Source organism: Bufo bufo, chromosome 6, assembly GCF_905171765.1.
Source record: "Bufo bufo chromosome 6, aBufBuf1.1, whole genome shotgun sequence".
Taxonomy (NCBI): domain Eukaryota; kingdom Metazoa; phylum Chordata; class Amphibia; order Anura; family Bufonidae; genus Bufo; species Bufo bufo.
The window spans coordinates 229,310,745-229,331,885 of NC_053394.1; the positions used below are offsets into that span (position 1 = coordinate 229,310,745).

The 21,141-nt window shown below is 40.0% G+C and overlaps 1 protein-coding gene across 1 annotated transcript in view; it reads left to right on the forward strand.

Moving 5' to 3' along the window:
- Positions 1 to 21,141, forward strand: part of NRG3 (neuregulin 3) — a 1,396,490-nt gene that overhangs the window by 1,240,411 nt on the left and 134,938 nt on the right. Inside the window, exons 6-7 of the mRNA XM_040437249.1 lie at positions 12,563 to 12,689; positions 13,440 to 13,567. Coding sequence (XP_040293183.1) covers positions 12,563 to 12,689; positions 13,440 to 13,567 — 255 coding nt within the window. The remainder of the gene's footprint in view (positions 1 to 12,562; positions 12,690 to 13,439; positions 13,568 to 21,141) is intronic.

The following is a 21,141-nucleotide window of genomic DNA, read 5'->3' on the forward strand; positions in this document are numbered from 1 at the left end:
ACTATGGATAGCCCCCGGCCCTATCTTATATGAAGGATGGCCTTATGCCTATCCCATGCATGCTTAAACCCCTTCACTGTATTTGCAGCTACCACTTCTGCAGGAAGGCTATTCCATGCATCCACTACTCTCTCAGTAAAGTAATACTTCCTTATATTACTGTTAAACCTTTGCCCCTCTAATTTAAAACTGTGTCCTCTTGTGGTAGTTTTTCTTCTTTTAAATATGCTCTCTTCCTTTACCGAGTTGATTCCCTTTATGTATTTAAAAGTTTCTATCATATCCCCTCTGTCTCTTCTTTCTTCCAAGCTATACATATTAAGGTCCTTTAACCTTTCCTGGTAAGTTTTATCCTGCAATCCATGTACTAGTTTAGTAGCTCTTCTCTGAACTCTCTCTAGAGTATCTATATCCTTCTGGAGATATGGCCTCCAGTACTGCGCACAATACTCCAAGTGAGGTCTCACCAGTGTTCTGTACAGCGGCATAAGCACTTCACTCTTTCTACTGCTTATACCTCTCCCTATACATCCAAGCATTCTGCTGGCATTTCGTGCTGCTCTATTACATTGTCTTCCCACCTTTAAGTCTTCTGAAATAATTACTCCTAAATCCCTTTCCTCAGATACTGAGGTCAGGACTGTGTCAAATATTCTATATTCTGCCCTTGGGTTTTTACGCCCCAGGTGCATTATCTTGCACTTATCCACATTAAATTTCAGTTTCCAGAGTTCTGACCATTCTTCTAGTTTTCCTAAATCCTTTTCCATTTGGCGTTTCCCTCCAGGAACATCAACCCTGTTACATATCTTTGTGTCATCAGCAAAAAGACAAACCTTACCAGCGAGGCCTTTTGCAATATCACTTATGAAGATATTAAACAAAATCGGTCCCAGTACAGATCCCTGTGGAACCCCACTGGTAACATTACCTTGTTTTGAATGTTCTCCATTGACTACAACCCTCTGTTGTCTGTCACTCAGCCACTGCCTAATCCACTCAACAATATGGGAGTCCATGCTCAATGACTGCAGTTTATTGATAAGTCTTCTATGTGGGACAGTGTCAAAAGCCTTACTAAAATCTAGATATGCGATGTCTACTGCACCTCCACCGTCTATTATTTTATTCACCCAGTCAAAAAAATCTATAAGATTTGTTTGACATGATCTCCCTGAAGTAAACCCATGTTGTTTTTCATCTTGCAATCCATGGGATTTTAGATGTTCCACAATCCTATCCTTTAATAGGGTTTCCATTAATTTGCCTACTATTGATGTCAGACTCACTGGTCTATAGTTGCTCGATTCCTCCCTACTACCTTTCTTGTGAATGGGCACGACATTTGCCAATTTCCAATCTTCCGGGACGACTCCTGTTACTAATGATTGGTTAAATAAATCTGTTAACGGTTTTGCCAGTTCACCACTAAGCTCTTTTAATAATTTTGGGTGTATCTCATCAGGCCCCTGTGACTTATCTGTCTTCACCTTAGACAGCAAACTTAGAACATCTTCCTCTGTAAAGATACATGCATCAAACGATTTAATAGTCATTCTTTCTAGTGGAGGTCCTTCTCCTTTTTCTTTTGTAAAAACTGAACAGAAGTATTCATTAAGGCAGTCGGCTAGCCCTTTATTCTCTTCTACATACCTTCCGTCCTTTGTTTTTAATTTAGTTATTCCTTGTTTTAATTTCCTTTTTTCATTTATATATCTGAAGAATGTCTTATCCCCTTTTTTCATAGACTGAGCTAGTTTTTCTTCTGCCTGCGCTTTAGAAGTTCTTATAACTTGCTTGGCCTCTCTCTGCCTAATCTTGTAGATTTCCTTATCTTCATTGCTCTGGGTTTTTTTATAATTACAAAATGCTAGCTTTTTATTTTTAATGATTTGGGCCACTTCTGCTGAGTACCACATTGGTCTCCTCCTTTTTTTGCTTTTACTGACAAGTCTAATGCAATTTTCTGTTGCCTTCAATAATGCACCTTTTAAGTAGTCCCATTTCTCCTGGACTCCATGTAATCCGTTCCAGTCTGATAAGGACTCATTTATGACTAATTTCATTTTTGAAAAGTCTGTTTTTCTAAAATCTAAAACTTTTGTTTTTGTGTGGTGGGACTCTTTCACAGTTCTTATATTAAACCACACTGACTGGTGATCACTAGATCCCAAGGTTTCGCCTACAATGACATCATATACCGAATCCCCGTTTGTGAATACCAAATCCAAAATGGCCTCCCTCCGGGTTGGCTCCTCAACCACTTGTTGTAGAGATAACCCTAGTAGGGAATTTAGAATATCTGTACTCCTGGTAGAACTTGCTATTTTGGTTTTCCAGTTTATATCTGGAAGATTGAAATCTCCCATAATGATAACTTCTCCTTTCATTGTCATTTTAGCTATTTCTTCAACTAGTAGATCATCTAGTTCTTTAACTTGACCAGGTGGTCTATATATCACACCTACACGAGTTACTGCATGGTTAGCAAACTGCAGCGTAACCCAAACTGACTCTATGTTGGCCTCACCAACTTGTATTAGGTTAGATTTAATGCTATCTTTCACATACAGGGCCACTCCTCCTCCTTTCTTGCCTTCTCTGTCTCTTCTGTATAAAGAGTACCCTGGTATGGTTATGTCCCAGTCATTTCTTTCATTAAACCATGTCTCCGTAACAGCCACTAAATCTACATTCTCAGATGCCATTATTGACCCAAGTTCATTGATTTTTTTACCTAAACTGCGAGCATTTGTAGACAGGACTCTGAGCTTATCATTTCTTAACCTCAGTGCTTCTGGCCTGTTCTGGCATTGTTTCGGGGGGCAATTGGACTCTTTTATTTTCACTCTTTTGCCCCCCCTTCCTAGTTTAAATACTCTTTCGCAAATTCTTGGAGTTGTTCACTAAGTACATTTGTTCCTTTGAGAGAAAGATGCAAACCATCTTTTTTGTACAGTTCCTTTCTATTCCAAGTAGAGCTATCATGAGAAACAAAGCCAAATCCTTGCTCTTGACACCATTTACCAAGCCATATGTTGAACTCCTTTATGCGCCTCTGCCTATCATTCTGAACATTATGCACAGGCAGTTGCCTGATGTTGGTTTTTACGGCTTAGTTTGCTGTTCACTAAAATTCCTAGGTCCTTTTCCATGTCCGTGTTACCCAATGTTTTACCATTTAGTATGTACAGGTGACTTGCATTATTCCTTCCCATGTGCATAACCTTACATTTGTCAGTGTTAAACCTCATCTGCCACTTCTCTGCCCAAGCCTCCAATCTATCCAGATACATCTGTAGCAGTATACTGTCCTCTTTCGTGTTAATTACTTTACATAGTTTATTGTCATCTGCAAAAAAAAATATTTTATTGTGCAAGCCTTCTACAAGATCATTAATAAATATATTGAAGAGAATAGGGCCCAATACTGACCCTTGAGGTACTCCACTAGTGACAGTGACCCAATATGAGTGTGTACCGTTAATAACCACACTCTGTTTTCTATCACTGAGCCAGTTATTTACCCACATACAGACATTTTCTCCCAGTCCAAGCATTCTCATTTTATATACTAACCTTTATGTGGTACAGTGTCAAATGCTTTGGAGAAATCCAGATATACGACTTCAAATGATTTGCCGCTGTCAAGTATAGAACTTACCTCCTCATAGAAACTGATTAAATTAGTTTGACATGACCGATCCCTCATGAAGCCATGCTGATATTGCGTTATTTGCTTATTTTAAATGAGGTACTCCAAGATATCATCTCTTAGAAAACATTCAAACAGTTTAGCCATGACAGATGTTAAACTTACCAGCCTATAGTTTCCAGGCTCTGTTTTTAGACCCTTTTTGAATATTGGCACTACATTTGCTATGCGCCAATCCTGTGGAACACTCCCTGTCAGTATAGAGTCCTTAAATATGAGAAATAAGGGCCTGGCTATGACATTACTTAATTCTCTTAGGATATGGGGGAGTATGCCATCTGGTCCTGGCAATTTGTCTATTTTAATCTTTTTAAGACGTCGCTGTACTTCTTCCTGGGTCAGACAGGGCACTTTTAATGGGGAATTAACTTTTACATTCTGCATTTCATCTGACAGTTTATTTTCCTCAGTGAATACAGTGGAGAAAAAAATATTTAATAGCTTTGCTTTCTCCTCATCGCTCTCTGCAACTCCCCCCTCATTACTAATTAATAAGCATTTTAGGGTTAGTTTTGCTTTTTTTGGCAATTAATCTCTCAGTCTCTAGTTTGGCTGCTTTTATTTTCAATTTTTTACCTTTTAGTTTTTCAGTGCTTCCTCGCTACCCTCCTGTTTTAGTGATTTTAAATGCTTTCTTTTTTTAATTTATTCCTTTTTTTACCGTTCTATTTATCCACATTGTTTTTTTCTTGTTCCTTAACCTTTTATTACCATACAGATTTTAGGATGCTTTTAAAAATATCAAATTTTGTGGCTGTATTTTTATTTTTCAGGACTTTGTCCCAGTTAGTTAGGCCTATGGCCTCTCTTAGTTGGCTAAATGTAGCTTTTTTGAAGTTTGGTATTTTTGTTCCTCCCTGAAGCTACACTCTTTTGAATGATAACTGGAAGGTTATTACTTTATGGTAAAAGGTGTCCCCCAACCTGCACATCTGTTGTTCTGTCAGGTCTATTGTTTAATACTAAGTCCAGTATGGCCATCCCTCTAGTTGGTTCTGAACCAGTTGGGAAAGGTAATTGTCTTTGGTTATTGCCAAGAACCTGTTTCCTTTATAGAATATACAAGTTTTAGTTTCCCAGTCTATATCTGGGTAGTTGAAGTCCCGATTATAACCACCTCATTATGATTTGCCTCTTCGTCTATCTTGTTTATCTCTATCTCGTTTAGTAGTAGATTTTCTGTGGACTCTGGTATATTAGGTGGTTTATAATAAACCCCTATTAGTAATTTATTATTGTTTTTGCCTCCATGTATTTCTACCTACAGTGGCTCCACATGTTCATGTCCCTCACTTATATATTCCCGGAGTGTGGGGTTTAGACAGGACTTTACATAAAGGCAGACCCCTCCCCCATCCTATAACATAATTACCCTCCCCCCCCAGTCCCTAGTTTAAACACTCCTCCAACCTTCTAGCCATCTTCTCCCGCAACACAGCTGCCCCTTCCCCATTGAGGTGCAGCCCATCCCTACAATAGAGCCTGTAGCCGTGAGAGAAGTTGGCCCAGTTCTACAGGAACCCAAACCCCTCCTTCCTACACCAGATCTTGGGCCACTTGTTAACCTCTCTAATCTCCCGCTGCCTTACTTTTGTGGCTCAAACCCGAATTTGAACTCGAATAGTCCACCAAGGCCATCTTGATTGAGGATCTTGCGCCGTGTGGCTGACCGGCGTGGTGATGTCATACAGCATCGCACACCAGATGACACCGTTGGAGATTTAACACTGGATCTTAAATCAAGATGAATGTGGCAGACCTTTTGAGCTCAAATGGATATTTTTTACTGCCATTTTAGGGAAGATTGATTTGTTACCATGAAGCACAAGGAAATTTGGCTTTGTGGTGATTCAACTTTTCCCTGAAATTCACTTTGTGAACTTTTATTCTCTCAACACTAGCTATGGTAGTTACAGGGAGAGAGCTACAGCAGAAAGGCCATGCCCCCTGAGTTGTCAGCCTGAAATAAATAATTTCTAAAGTGAATAACCCTAATGTTGATAATCTTTCAGGGTATTGTAGTCCCCCCATTCCCTCCTGAACATTTCTGGTTCCATGTGAGGTAAAGGGCCGGTTCTAGCTTTGTTAGAAAGAGATTGTCTTGCACTATTTGATGTCTGATTTTAATTTTTTACATAAAATTATGACATAACCCTTTTAACACCGGTCCATAAGTGTTTTTTCAATGTTTCTGTCTTTTGAACTAGATGAATGCTACCATAGTCGTGCGCAGCCTATTGCATTAGGATGTTCACCTTAAAGCACAAACACACACACACCGCGCGCATGTGTATATATGTATGTATATATAGCCTTTATGCCGTAAGCCCCCATTATCGGTCTTTATGCCTCATTAGCCCCATTATGCCTCATTAGCCCCCATTATGCCTCATTAGCCCATTATGCCTCATTAGCCTATTATGCCTCATTAGCCCCCATTATGCCTCATTAGCCCCCATATGCCTCATTAGCCCCCATTATGCCTCATTATGCCCCCAGCAGCCTCAATTTTTATCAAATAAATAAAACACTTACCTCTCTGCTCCTGGACGCCGCCGCTCCTCGCCTCCCGTGATCCTTTTCCTCCTGCTGTCGGCTGTGCTCTGAACTAGCGCGCACCGCGTGACGTCACAAAGTGCCCCACGCTGTGCGCAGCCCTGCACAGCCGACAGCTAAAGACCAGGAAGTGGTAAGTACATAGCAATCACCGCTTCCTGGTCCTCCGGTACTAATTTTGCCGGCCAGTATGCTTGATTAGGGTGTGCCCAGGCACACTCGGCACACCCCGTGCACACACCTATAAATGCTACTGAATGATTTGCTATTCTTGCTTTCAAAAGTGACAGAAACATTCTATTGAGTTTGTGGATTGATTCAGGTCATGCAAATGCACATCATGGAACTTCTCTTTTTGACTTTTTTCCCTCTCCATACGTTCTCAGTGAAAGAAATATCCTTAATTTTTTAGTTTGATTGCTCTCAAAAAAGAAATGAAGGGAAAGCAAATATGTGAAAAACACATGCAGTTAAGATTTTCTTCCAAAAAGTAAAGAATGCTGAATTTATCACATCTGCCAATACAACATAGCATCCTCAAAGTATACTTGACCCTTTAAAAAAGCATTACTAGGAAAATAGTTAAGCCATCTGCCAATAGCTCATTCCAAATAATTGCTCTTTATCAAAGCAGGGCAGACAGAGGTGCCTTTTTTTTTTAACGGAGAGGCCTTGGAGGCCTCTCGGCCAATACTATTTTTGTTATTGCGACTATTATAACCGAGGTGTATTATAGGCTAGGCAACGCTTCTCTGAGAAAAATATATGCACATTTTTTACAGGAAAAGTACCGTAATTGTAATATCTTTCTCATAAACCAAAGATATGCAAATCATTTTTCCAGCATACATAAGATATGCCAAGTTACATACATTTTTTCCTAGAGATATATAGTAGTATACAAATATTAATAGCTGAGCACTAATATGTATATACAGACAGAGCTACTTGGAATCAGGGATTAATTAAATACTTTTCAGTATTAACCGAGTAGAAACCGAGTGTATGGAGCCACCTTTATCTCACTCGACCAGGCTATATGTAGAGAATCATCAGGTCTCCTTCACAGTCTTGAACTGGAAAACACAGTCAATTTTGCTCTCCTCTCTTCAGCTACCAAAAGGCTTCTCTGACATAAGTGTAGTCGTGAGAGCTTGAAACCCTGTGGGTCAGGCTAATTTCACAGCGCTGACATTCTTTTATGATATGCTCTTGAATTTTCATTAGTAAAATTAATAAATCTATGGTTTTTAACATTTCCTTGCAGTCTACACTATTTTTATCCTCCTATTAGGCTACATTTGTTTTTCCTTGGTTATACTTGTGGAGGATAGGGAATATGGAGGAGAAAAGTGTGCTGGGCCATGAAGCCCTATGTTAGAGAAGCCTTTTAATGGCTTGAGAGAGGAGAGCAAAATTGACTGTGTTTTCCAGTTCAAGACTGTGAAGGAGACCTGGTGATTCTCTACATATATCCTGGTCAAGGTACTGGTGATTCCATGCACTTGGTTTATCTACCAGGCATATGAGCTTACTGGAATATTGCGGGGGTTTTTTTGTTTTGTTTTTACAAGAGCAGTGTTGCCTGGCCTACTCATGCATGCTAGGTGCACTCCATAATGAGAAAGAGTATCTACCAGACAACGTACATTTATTTCCCTGAAACCCAGAGAAGCATATTAGACTCAAAAAGACCAGAGAGTGTTATATATCAATTTCAGGGCAATTAGAGCATACTTGATTCAGGTCCCAATCAATAAAAAAAAAAATAATAATCTTAGCAAACCAGAACAGAAATGAATTTCAAAAAATTTGCTCATCTCTAACAGAAATCATCCTTGATGAGTGTCACGGATGTAACGAGACATACAGACTTCCCGGCGAAAGTGAGTGGGCAACACGTCGTTTGATCTGACGGGTTTTCCTTATGGATCAATAGGCATCTGTGTTGTTTCTGGTAATGGCCACACCCCTTGCCTCCAGGTGTTGCTTATGTGGTCATTTAACTTTCCTTATTTATAGTTGCTTCTCCCACTATACTGTGCGCTTCTGTGCCTGTGGATTGTTTGTGGTTGGATCTCGGCTGAGTTCCTGGTTCTTCCATAGCCTCTTTCCTTTCCCTTTTGTATTTTGTTTGGGTTCTGTGTGTTGCATTTCCCTATTGTTTGTATTGGCCTGAAGTAGACTCCTGTTCGTCCTTCCTTTTGGAGGAACAGGTAGTCTCGTCCCTGCCATTAGTACCAGGGTCCTATACGGCTAGATAGGACTCTATTTATATCTGTGTATGAACTCGCCTACCTTTGGGGTCTGTTTATGCTGGTAGACAGTATTTTGGTTAGGGTTTTTACTAGGAGGTATCCATCTTCATTCCCTAGTTCTCAGACCTGATTCCCTGTTTCCCTCTTCCCTCCTATGCTCGGTGTGGTGTTTCCCTCCCACACCGAAGTGTGACAATGGGACTGCCAAATGCAGATATGAACATAGTCCAGGTCTTTAGATCTTACTATGGTAACCTTGAAATAATTGAAAGATTACTGACATAACCATAGCCATTAGAAGACCAGGTAAACTGTGATTAATGTCAACTGAAAACCTATTAATGTACATGATTAGAAGCACAATAGCTCACATACAGTATATATACACTCACCTAAAGAATTATTAGGAACACCTGTTCTTTTTCTCATTAATGCAATTATCTAGTCAACCAATCACATGGCAGTTGCTTCAATGCATTTAGGGGTGTGGTCCTGGTCAAGACAATCTCCTGAACTCCAAACTGAATGTCAGAATGGGAAAGAAAGGTGATTTAAGCAATTTTGAGCGTGGCATGGTTGTTGGTGCCAGACGGGCAGGTCTGAGTATTTCACAATCTGCTCAGTTACTGGGATTTTCACGCACAACCATTTCTAGGGTTTACATTGAATGGTGTGAAAAGGGAAAAACATCCAGTATGCGGCAGTCCTCTGGGCAAAAATGCATTTTGGATGCTAGAGGCCAGAGGAGAATGGGCCGACTGATTCAAGCTGATAGAAGAGCAACGTTGACTGAAATAACCACTCGTTACAACCGAGGTATGCAGCAAATCATTTGTAAAGCCACAACATGCACAACCTTGAGGCGGATGGGCTACAACAGCAGAAGACCCCACCGGGTACCACTCATCTCCACTAGAAATAGGAAAAAGAGGCTACAATTTGCACAAGCTCACCAAAATTGGACTGTTGAAGACTGGAAAAATGTTGCCTGGTCTGATGAGTCTCGATTTCTGTTGAGACATTCAAATGGTAGAGTCCGAATTTGGCGTAAACAGAATGAGAACATGTATCCATCCTCTGATGGCTACTTCCAGCAGGATAATGCACCATGTCACAAAGCTCGAATCATTTCAAATTGGTTTCTTGAACATGACAATGAGTTCACTGTACTAAAATGGCCCCCACAGTCACCAGATCTCAACCCAATAGAGCATCTTTGGGATGTGGTGGAACGGGAGCTTCGTGCCCTGGATGTGCATCCCTCAAATCTCCATCAACTGCAAGATGCTATCCTATCAATATGGGCCAACATTTATAAAGAATGCTATCAGCACCTTGTTTAATCAATGCCACGTAGAATTAAGGCAGTTCTGATGGCAAAAGGGGGTCCAACACCGTATTAGTATGGTGTTCCTAATAATTCTTTAGGTGAGTGTATATATATAGTGCATACAATACAAAAGAGCAGTAGTATTTGTAAAATAATTGGATGTTAAGAATTCTAGCACCATACCCAATAAGAAAGAAAACAGAGCTCTAGTACATTTTATAAAGCAACTAAAAAGCATTTACTGTTTCTATAATATTTTACACCAATTCCATTATTTCCAAATTGATCAAGAGAAGTATGAAAATTTATAGTATACTTGTTAACAGGTTCCCTTGAGGGATCAATTTGCCAAGGTCTTGATCTCCATTTGCCAATTTCTTCTTAACTTCTAAAATCTAATTTGCACATATGCTGAATAGTTAAATAAAACAGATGTTAATATATCAAAGAGTTTGAAATTTGTCTGTTCAAATCATGCTTCAATTTTCACATAAAAAATCTAATATGTTCTCGGAAGCCCACAGAGCATATATTTTGCTGTTAGACAACTATATTGACTAGGGATGAGTGAATCGACTTCGGATGAAACATCCAAAGTCGATTCGCACAATACTTTGTTAGAATACTGTACGGAGCTGGAGCTCCGTACAGTTTTAGAATGTATTGGCTCCCATGAGCCGAAGTTATTACTTCGCAAAGTCTTGTGAGACTTCAGGTAATAACTTCAAAAATGTATTTCTACTGTAAAAAAACTTTTACCGAACTCAGATTTGGTTCCAAGTGTTTCATCCAAAGTCAATTCACTCATCCCTAATACTGCATTATGGTGATATTTTCTTAAATGTTTAGTACAGGTTCATGTTGCTGCCTTAGTTGGCTTAAAATATAGAAAAAAACATGCTATTGTATCCTCATTAAATAGCATCTTTATTAAGAGCCTTTACTAAGAATACATTTTATGTGCATTAGAATTAATCTATAGGATATCATAGTTTAAGCTGGTATTTTAAAGATGGCGCCCACTCGTAAACGATGTGGGTGCCATAGCCGCTAGGGGCTTGTTGTTTTAAACAGCAGACACCTGGGGCTAATCTCTGCAATTGCCAATAACACAGATCACAGACATTTAACCCCTCAGATGCATAGCCAAATGTGGCCATGGCATCCGAGAGGTAAAAAACGTAGAAGTGGACATTCCCAGGACCGGAACATCTCCCCTTAGTAGCAATTGGGGGGAGCCGTTTATTCTCTGTGGCAGACTCAGACCCTGTGATGGATTTGAGGCTGCTGCAACTATGATCCTTTGGAGACCCTGCCTGTGGCACAGCTCCATACGAGAATAGCAAAATTCAAATACAATGCTAATATATTGGAGTCTATGAGAGACACAGTCTAATGATTGCATGTTCAAGTTCCCTATAAAAAACAACTGTAAGAATTATTATTAAGTTTTCTTGCATGGCAAGACCACTTACTGTTATCTCACATATATATTCTTATTATTATTTACCACCCTAACTCCTCCCACAGTTTTTACACTACATAGACAGTAATATACCAAATTGTGCGGATTGTTCCCCATTGGTGTGCTATTAGTTTGTGGAACGTTTTGCCGAATGGTTCACAAAATATTGGTGTTTTTATGGCAAAATTGGTCCCATAGGAATGAATGGCTGAATGTTCAAAACTAGAGTGGGAGCTGAAAATAGCTAGAGTGTGAGCTGAAAAATCAGGACATGATTTTTAAACTGCCACCACTCCCTCATTTTCAAGCCCACCTACACAAATCTTATATCAAAACGTTCAGCTATCCCTGCTGCCACTAAAAACAATATGACCATTTGTTTGCAACTCACGCCGCCCATTGACATTCATTGAAACTCCACAAATTTGAAGGGCAATTTCTAAACTGTGACTGTGCCTTCATTTTTAATATTTCAGAGACATATGTATCAAAATGTATGGGTCTTGTGATTCTCACAATATAAAGCTCTTCACTGTAGGATTTATAATTTTTAAACTACAACCATTTGAAGATGGCAATGCCAGTGAAGTGAGCAAGTTGGAGCAGTTTGTTTTTAACCGCTCTTCTCTGCCCTTGCTGTAGAGTGAGTTGTCATAGGAACCCAGGTGTGTGAGCAGCCAGCAGAGTCACAAAAGCTAGAGTTTAAGCTGAAAAATCGGGACATGATTTCTAAACTGCCACGACTCCCTCATTTTCAAGCCCACCTACACAAATCAGCTGCTAATGTTTTTATAAATGTATGTTTTAATGTAACTGTGAAGAACTTTGGACAACATTGCAATTAAATGTGCTATATAAATAAATAAACATTGAAATGCATTTCTCACTCTATTAAGCTTGCCATGTGCACTTTTTAAATTTGATCAATCAATTGGTAAGTGTAATGTTTACTAGCTTTATTCACTCCAAACTCCATAAAGTTACTCTGCCCACTCCATAAAGTTACTCTGCCCAGTACAACCTTTCGACAGTTACTCAAGCCACTCCACCCAGTTACTCTGCCCACTCCAGTTGTAGACTACTGGTGGAGGCAATAACACTTCACACAATTTCCCCAGAAATTGTAGCTTTTCTAGTTATTATTATTATTATTATTATTATTATTATTATTATTATTATTATTATTATTTTCTTATTAAGTTTATGGTAACTTAATAATCTCTTCTTTTTATATTTAGAAGGCAAACAAAAATAATTCAAGAGCAGTTGAAAGATGCACAAAATGGAAAAAGCTATAGTCTCCACGCATCTGGTTTGTTATCAAAAGCAAAGAACTTTGGAGAAAGTAGATTTCAACTGCATAGTGTAAGTATTTGTAGTTAGTTTCACATGAAGTCAACTGTTAAATATTTGGGCAAATGACCTGTAATTATTGCCTCCGTGTAGGCAAAATTTTTTTCACCCAAAGTTGTGCGAGACTTCGGTGAATTAATTCAGTAATCACTTCTGTATCTTAAAAAAAAACATTTTATAATAGCAATCCGAAGTCGGTTTTGGTACCAAGGTACCAGCCAGTGCCAAACCCGAATTCGGATTGCTATTTTTAGATGTTTCTAAAGATGCAGAAATTAATACCGAATTCATTTGTGAACAGTTTTCATCAAAGTTTCATGAAGCATTTACTAGAGCTGGTACATATTTAAAGTGAGACATTCATATTAGAGTGCAAATTCAACTTCATAGCCTTCATCAAAGGACCTCAGGGGTTTGAATTCCTTGTTAGTAAATTGGTCTAAAGGAAAAAATTAAATAAAAATTTTGATAAGCCAATGGTTTTACTTTATAGCTTCTTTCATAGGAACTAAGGGGGACATTTATCAAACTGGTGTAAAGTACAACTGGCTTAGTTGCCCATAGCAACCAATTAGACTCCACCTTTCATTTTCCAAAGGATCTGTGAAAAATAAAAGGTTAAATCTGATTGGTTGCTATGGACAAATAATTGTACGAGTTTACATGACCTGGTTGTGAAGCACTGCAGAATAGGATAATGCAAAAAAAGTGTATTTCCATTTTCCATACAACTGCTTATGTATATTAATTATTCACTTACAGTATTCAAAATCTGACCACAATCAAGAGCCTATAAGAGAAAATGTAATGGAGTCCAGTTTTTCAGAAACACCACCCTTCTCAGACAGGACAGCATCAGACAGAGGAAGTCAGCCAATAAAGCATCATAGGTAAGACCCATGTTCATGAAAAATGATTGTGATGCTTAGCCATGTTTGGCAGCACATGCAGTGTTACTTCTAAATAGAAGGAAAAATATGAGATTATTAACACACACACTGTGCTTGAACTCAGTGATCTACCAAAAAAACTAGGAAAGGAACACAAGAAACAGAGAGGGCACTAGTGTACACTCTGGTACTGAATAAAATGTATTTTTTTTTTTTATCTACCACTCTCCTACCATTACAGATGCTAGAGCTGATTTTTATCTTTTGGAAATATACATCCGTATGGTAGACTCAGGAGAAATACTTGTCAGCCAAGAGGCTGAAGGATATTAAATGTGCAGGCCATCTTTAAGAAAATTGATTTGTTTACCTAATTTATGAGGGCTTTTCCTTCCTCTGTATCAACATTGCAGCATAGTAACAAACATATAGATTTTCAGCCTCACTTACTTTGTTATGTAAACATCAAGGTTTAAAACTGAAAAAGTTCATAGTAATAGAACTATTCTTTAAGGATTTTCCAGTTTTCAAATTTAACACATAAACACAGAGTACAGATAAGCAAATTCCTTTAAATCTGTTTTAGGTTTAAATCGGAAATTTTTTGAAAAAAGTTCTATTCAGGTATGAATCAACTACGGTATCCTCAATTTCCTCTAAATGTTGGTAAATAATAGTCTGGTCATCCAGGACTTGTGTTTTTTCTTGAAAGAAGAGATGCAAAGAGAAAGCCTAGTATACTAGTCTGGATTTCTGGGCAAGATATATGTATTGTTTGGCGAAGGGTTACTCATTTTCATTACGGAGAGCACCTAGTATGCGTAGTATGTGTGTAGAGTATTGTAGGCCAGTTAAAGCTCTTCTGGATTTCTGGGAAATATATTCAAATTACCACTCCTAAGTCTAACAGATGAGAGCAGATGTAAGATAATTCTCACATTTTTCCACCCCAGAAATCCAGAGAAGAATTGACTGGTTTACTGTACTCCTCATGCATACTTGGGACCCTCCATAAGGAAAATTTGTACCCAAACCAAGGCTTCTCAGGTCTGTTAAAGGGTAGTTATCCAGAAAGAATTGGGTTGCTGGTATAGGACAGTTTTCCATTCATTATGCAGGGATGGAAGCTAAACTATAGATAAAAATCCTATTATGAAAAAACTCTGATTGAACAGTTTGAGACTCCCACAAAAAAAGTTAGCGGATAAAGAAAATTGTTGAAAACTGATCTATGAAGCACACACATGGTGATAGATAATAAATCACTGATTGATAGAGTTGAGCGAACCCGAACTGTAAAGTTCTGGTTTGTACCGAACTTTAGGTTTTTCGGCACCCGGACCCGAACCCGAATATTTATGTAAAAGTTCGGGTTCGGTGTGCGATTTTTATGGCACTTTTTAAAAGGCTACAAAGCAGTCAATCAACAAGCGTCATACTACTTGCCCCAAGAGGCCATCACAGCCATGCCTACTATTGGCATGGCTGTGAATGGCCAACTACAGCATGTGACCCAGCCTCTATTTAAGCTGGAGTCACGTAGCGCCGCCCGTCACTCTGCTCGGATTAGTGTAGGGATAGGCTGCAGCTGCTGTGAGAAAGAGATCAGGGAGGAATCTTATGAAGAACTGTTTGTTTACTCAGCGATCTACAGCAAATGTGTTTAGTTGGTGCCGTGCACAGTTGTTTTAAGCCTGCCCTGAGCCAACTACTACTGAAAACAAACTTATTTTTCCTTCAGTTAGTCAATACAAAATCGGCAGCCATTTTATGCAACGATAGTGCACCAGCACAGGATAGTCCACAAGTCCAGAAATACTGCTTTGAGACACTGGGGTTTAAAAAACCCTCTTTTTCATAGAGTTCACATCTAGGATTATCGCTGCATAAGTGACTGTTCAATTTAAGCCAGAAGTACGGCTTTCTCATACTGGGGCATACTGGTGTGAAAAAAAAAACTGTGTTTCATATAGTGCATATCTGTGATTATAGGTGCATAAGTTAGTGTTACATTAAGGCCAGAAATACGGCTTTCTCATACTGGGGTATACTGGGGTGAAAAAAAAAACATCTGTTTCACATAGTGAACATCTAGGATTATAGGTGCATAAGTGAGTGTCACATTTAGGCCACAAATACGGCTTTGGCATACTGGGGCATACTGGGTGAAAAAAAAAACATCCGTTTCATATAGTGCACATCTAGGATTATAGGTGCATAAGGGACTGTTCATTTTAGGCCAGAAAAACGGCTTTCGCATACCGGGGTGGAAAAAACACTGTTTTATATACTGCACATCTGTGGTTATAGGTGCATAAGTTACTGTGAAATTTAGACCACAAATACGGCTTTTGCTTACTGGGGTTAAAAAAAAACTCTGATATACTGCACATCTAGGATTAGAGGTGCATAAGTTACTGTGAAATTTAGGCCACAAATACGGCTTTCTCATATTGGGGCATACTGGGGTGAAAAAAAAAACATCTGTTTCATATAGTGCACATCTAGGATTGTAGGTGCATAAGTGAGTGTCACATTTAGGCCAGAAATACAGCTTTGGCATACTGGGGCATACTGGGTGAAAAAAAAAAAACTCTGTTTCATATAGTGCACATCTAGGATTATAGGTGCATAAGGGACTGTTCATTTTAGGCCAGAAATACGGCTTTCGCATACCGGGGTGAAAAAAACACTGTGTTTTATATACTGAACATCTGTGATTATAGGTGCATAAGTTACTGTGAAATTTAGGCCACAAATACGGCTTTTGCTTACTGGGGTTAAAAAACTCTCTGATATACTGCACATCTGGGATTAGAGGTGCATAAGTTACTGTGAAATTTAAGCCACAAATACGGCTTTTGCTTACTGGGGTTAAAAAAAAAAAAACTCTGATATACTGCACATCTGGGATTAGAGGTGCATAAATTACTGTGAAATTTAGGCCACAAATACGGCTTTTGCTTACTGGGGTTAAAAAAAAACTCTGATATACTGCACATCTGGGATTAGAGGTGCATAAATTACTGTCACATTTAGGCCACAAATACGGCTTTGGCATACTGGGGCATACCAGGTGAAAAAAAAAAAAACCTCTGTTTTATATAGTGCACATATAGGATTATAGGTGCATAAGGGACTGTTCATTTTAGGCCAGAAATATGGCTTTCGCATACCTGAACGCAGTTATACACGCACTCTGCACATACATGGACGCAGTCATACACGCACTCTCCACATAAATGGACGGAGTCATACACGCACTCTCTACATACATGGACGCAGTCATACACGCACTCTCCAGATACATGGATGCAGTCATACACGCACTCTCCACATAAATGGACGCAGTCATACACGCACTCTCCACATACATGGACGCAGTCATACACGCACTCTCCACATACATGGATGCACTCTCCACATACATGGACGCAGTCATACACGCACTCTCCACATAAATGGACGCAGTCATACACGCACTCTCCATATAAATGGACGCAGTCATACACGCACTCTCCACATACATGGACGCAGTCATACACGCACTCTCCACATACATGGATGCACTCATACACGCACTCTCCACATACATGGATGCACTCTCCACATACATGGACGCAGTCATACACACACTCTCCACATACATGGATGCACTCTCCACATACATGGACACAGTCATACACACACTCTCCACATACATGGATGTACTCATGCACGCACTCTCCACATACATGGATGCACTCTCCACATACATGGACGCAGTCATACACACACTCTCCACATACATAGATGCACTCATACATGCGCTCACCATATACATAGATGCACTCATACACACAGTCACCACATACATGGACGCACTCATATACAATACACATATATAGACACCCAGCTTTCCTGCTGTGCCTCTCCCGCATACTCTAATGCCTCTGCACTTGTGCCATGCAGGATAGCAGGGAAGCTGGATGACATTTCATGATATAATTCACCCAGCTTTCCTACTGTACTGCAGGTCACATGTGCACAGTCTGGGAAAGCTGAATATAACCCCAGTTCCCGTGCCACTCACATCACTGGTGCAGTTGTGACAATCCAACTGATGTTCAGCATGGTGGGCAGGAAAGTTCAGGCTGCAGGAATCGCTTCGCGGGCAGAAAAGGGGGTGGGGCTATTATAGCTCCGCCCACATCGGGCCGTCCTGTTGCTGGTCACCACTGTCCATCATAAGAACTAAGGAGGGGAAAGGCGGAGCAATGTCACTGATGTCAGGAGGTCAGTGACAGAGTGCAAGTGCAAGTGCAGGACTCTGGACCCGTGCAGGAGAAGTCAGCTGCTCTGACAGGGGCCCGGGGTGACGAAGTACAGTGACTGCTCTCGGGCCCCGAAGCAGCTGCTTCCCTGATAGTTACGCCACTGGGAAGCGCTCATCTCCACTCCTGCCCGGCTGCTGCCTGCCACATTAAAAAAAAAAAAAACTCAGCCGGCGGCCCAGCTTATTGTGTTCGGCCTGGCCCACCAGGCGGCCCGGCCCACCGGGCAAATGCCCGGTCTGCCCTATGGCCAGTCCGGCCCTGCCGGGGTGGAAAAAACACTGTGTTTTATATACTGCACATCTGTGATTACAGGTGCATAAGTTACTGTGAAATTTAGGCCACAAATTCGGCTTTTGCTTACTGGGGTTAAAAAAAAACCTCTGATATACTGCACATCTGGGATTAGAGGTGCATAAATTACTGTGAAATTTAGGCCACAAATACGGCTTTTGCTTACTGGGGTTAAAGAAAAACTCTGATATACTGCACATCTGGGATTAGAAGTGCATAAGTGAGTGTTACATTTAGGCTTTCTCATACTGGGGCATACTGGGTGAAAAAAAAAACATCTGTTTCATATAGTGCACATCTAGGATTATAGGTGCATAAGGGACTGTTCATTTTAGGCCAGAAATATGGCTTTCGCATACCGGGGTGGAAAAAAACACGGTGTTTTATATACTGCACATCTGTGATTATAGGTGCATAAATTACTGTGAAATTTAGGCCACAAATTTGGCTTTTCCTTACTGGGGTTAAAAAAAACTCTGATATACTGCAAATCTGGGATTAGAGGTGCATAAATTACTGTGAAATTTAGGCCACAAATACGGCTTTTGCTTACTGGGGTTAAAAAAAAAACTCTGATATACTGCACATCTGGGATTAGAGGTGCATAAATTACTGTGAAATTTAGGCCACAAATACGGCTTTTGCTTACTGGGGTTAAAAAAAAACTCTGATATACTGCACATCTGGGATTAGAAGTGCATAAGTGAGTGTTACATTTAGGCTTTCTCATACTGGGGCATACTGGGTGAAAAAAAAAACATCTGTTTCATATAGTGCACATCTAGGATTATAGGTGCATAAGGGACTGTTCATTTTAGGCCAGAAATATGGCTTTCGCATACCGGGGTGGAAAAAAACACGGTGTTTTATATACTGCACATCTGTGATTATAGGTGCATAAATTACTGTGAAATTTAGGCCACAAATTTGGCTTTTCCTTACTGGGGTTAAAAAAAACTCTGATATACTGCAAATCTGGGATTAGAGGTGCATAAATTACTGTGAAATTTAGGCCACAAATACGGCTTTTGCTTACTGGGGTTAAAAAAAAAACTCTGATATACTGCACATCTGGGATTAGAGGTGCATAAATTACTTTGAAATTTAGGCCACAAATACGGCTTTGGCATACTGGGGCATACCGAGTGAAATAAAACCCCTCTGTTTTATATAGTGCACATCTAGGATTATAGGTGCATAAGGGACTGTTCATTTTAGGCCAGAAATATGGCTTTCGCATATCGGGGTGGAAAAAACACTGTGTTTTATATACTGCACTTCTGTGATTATAGGTGCATAAGTTACTGTGAAATTTAGGCCACAAATACGGCTTCTGCTTACGGGGGTTAAAAAAAAACTCTGATATACTGCACATCTGGGATTAGAGGTGCATAAGTTACTGTGAAATTTAGGCCACAAATACGGCTTTTGCTTACTGGGGTTAAAAACCCACTGACATACTGCACATCTGGGATTAGAGGTGCATAAGTTACTGTGAAACGTAGACCACAAATACGTTTTTTGCTTATTGGGGTTAAAAAAAAAACTCTGATTTACTGCACATCTGGGATTAGAGGTGCATAAGTGAGTGCTACATTTAGGCTAGAAATACGGCTTTCTCATACTGGGGCATACCGGGGTGGAAAAAACATTGTGTTTTATATACTGCACATCTGTGATTATAGGTGCATAAGTTACTGTGAAATTTAGGCCACAAATACGGCTTTTGCTTACTAGGGTTAAAAAAAAAAAACTCTGATATTCTGCACATCTAGGATTAGAGGTGCATAAGTTACTGTGAAATTTAGGACATAAATACGGCTTTCTCATACTGGGGCTTACTGGGGTGAAAAAAAACCATCTGTTTCATATAGTGAACATCTAGGATTATAGGTGCATAAGTGAGTGTCACATTTAGGCCAGAAATACGGCTTTGGCATACTGGGGCATACTGGGTGAAAAAAAAAAACTCTGTTTCATATAGTGCACATCTAGGATTATAGGTGCATAAGGGACTGTTCATTTTAGGCCAGAAATACGGCTTTTGCATACCGGGGTGGAAAAAACACTGTATTTTATATACTGCACATCTGTGATTATAGGTGCATAAATTACTGTGAAATTTAGGCCACAAATACGGCTTTTGCTTACTGGGGTTAAAAAAAAAACTCTGATATACTGCACATCTGGGATTAGAGGTGCATAAGTTACTGTGAAATTTAGGCCACAAATTCCACTGTCAAATAGAGTTGAAATTTTTTTTTTAATTGAGCGCAATACCCTACATCAGGGTTTTTATTGGCGGATAATTATTTTTAACAGACTCAACCACTTTTTACTTTGCTTGGTGAACACTAACTATTAGGCAAACATCTAAAAAGGGACGCGGTCATGGTCGTGGTGGTGGTGTTGGTGGAGTTTCTGGTGCAGGGAGAGGACGTGGCCGTTCTGCCACAGCTACACATCCTACTGAACCTACTACCTCAGGTCCCAGTAGCCGCCAGAATCTACAGCGATATTTGGTCAGACCTAATGCCGTTCTAAGGATGGTAAGGCCTGAGCAAGTACAGGCGCTAGTCGATTGGGTGGCCGACAGTGGATCCAGCACGTTCACATTATCTCCCACCCAGTCTTCTGCAGAAAGCGCACAGGTGGCAGCTGAAACCAATGCCCATCAGTCTGTCACATCATCCCCTTGCATATCGGGGAACCTGTCTGAGCCTCAAGTCATGCAGCAGTCTCTTATGTTGTTTGAAGACTCTGCTGGCAGGGTTTCTCAGGGGCATCCACCTAGCCCTTCCCCAGGGGTGGAAGACATAGAATGCACTGACACACAACCACTTATGTTTCCTGATGAGGACATTGGAATACCACCTCAGCACGTCTCTGATGATGACGAAACACAAGTGCCAACTGCTGCGTCTTTCTGCAGTGTGCAAACCAAAAAGGAGGTCAGTGAGGAAGACT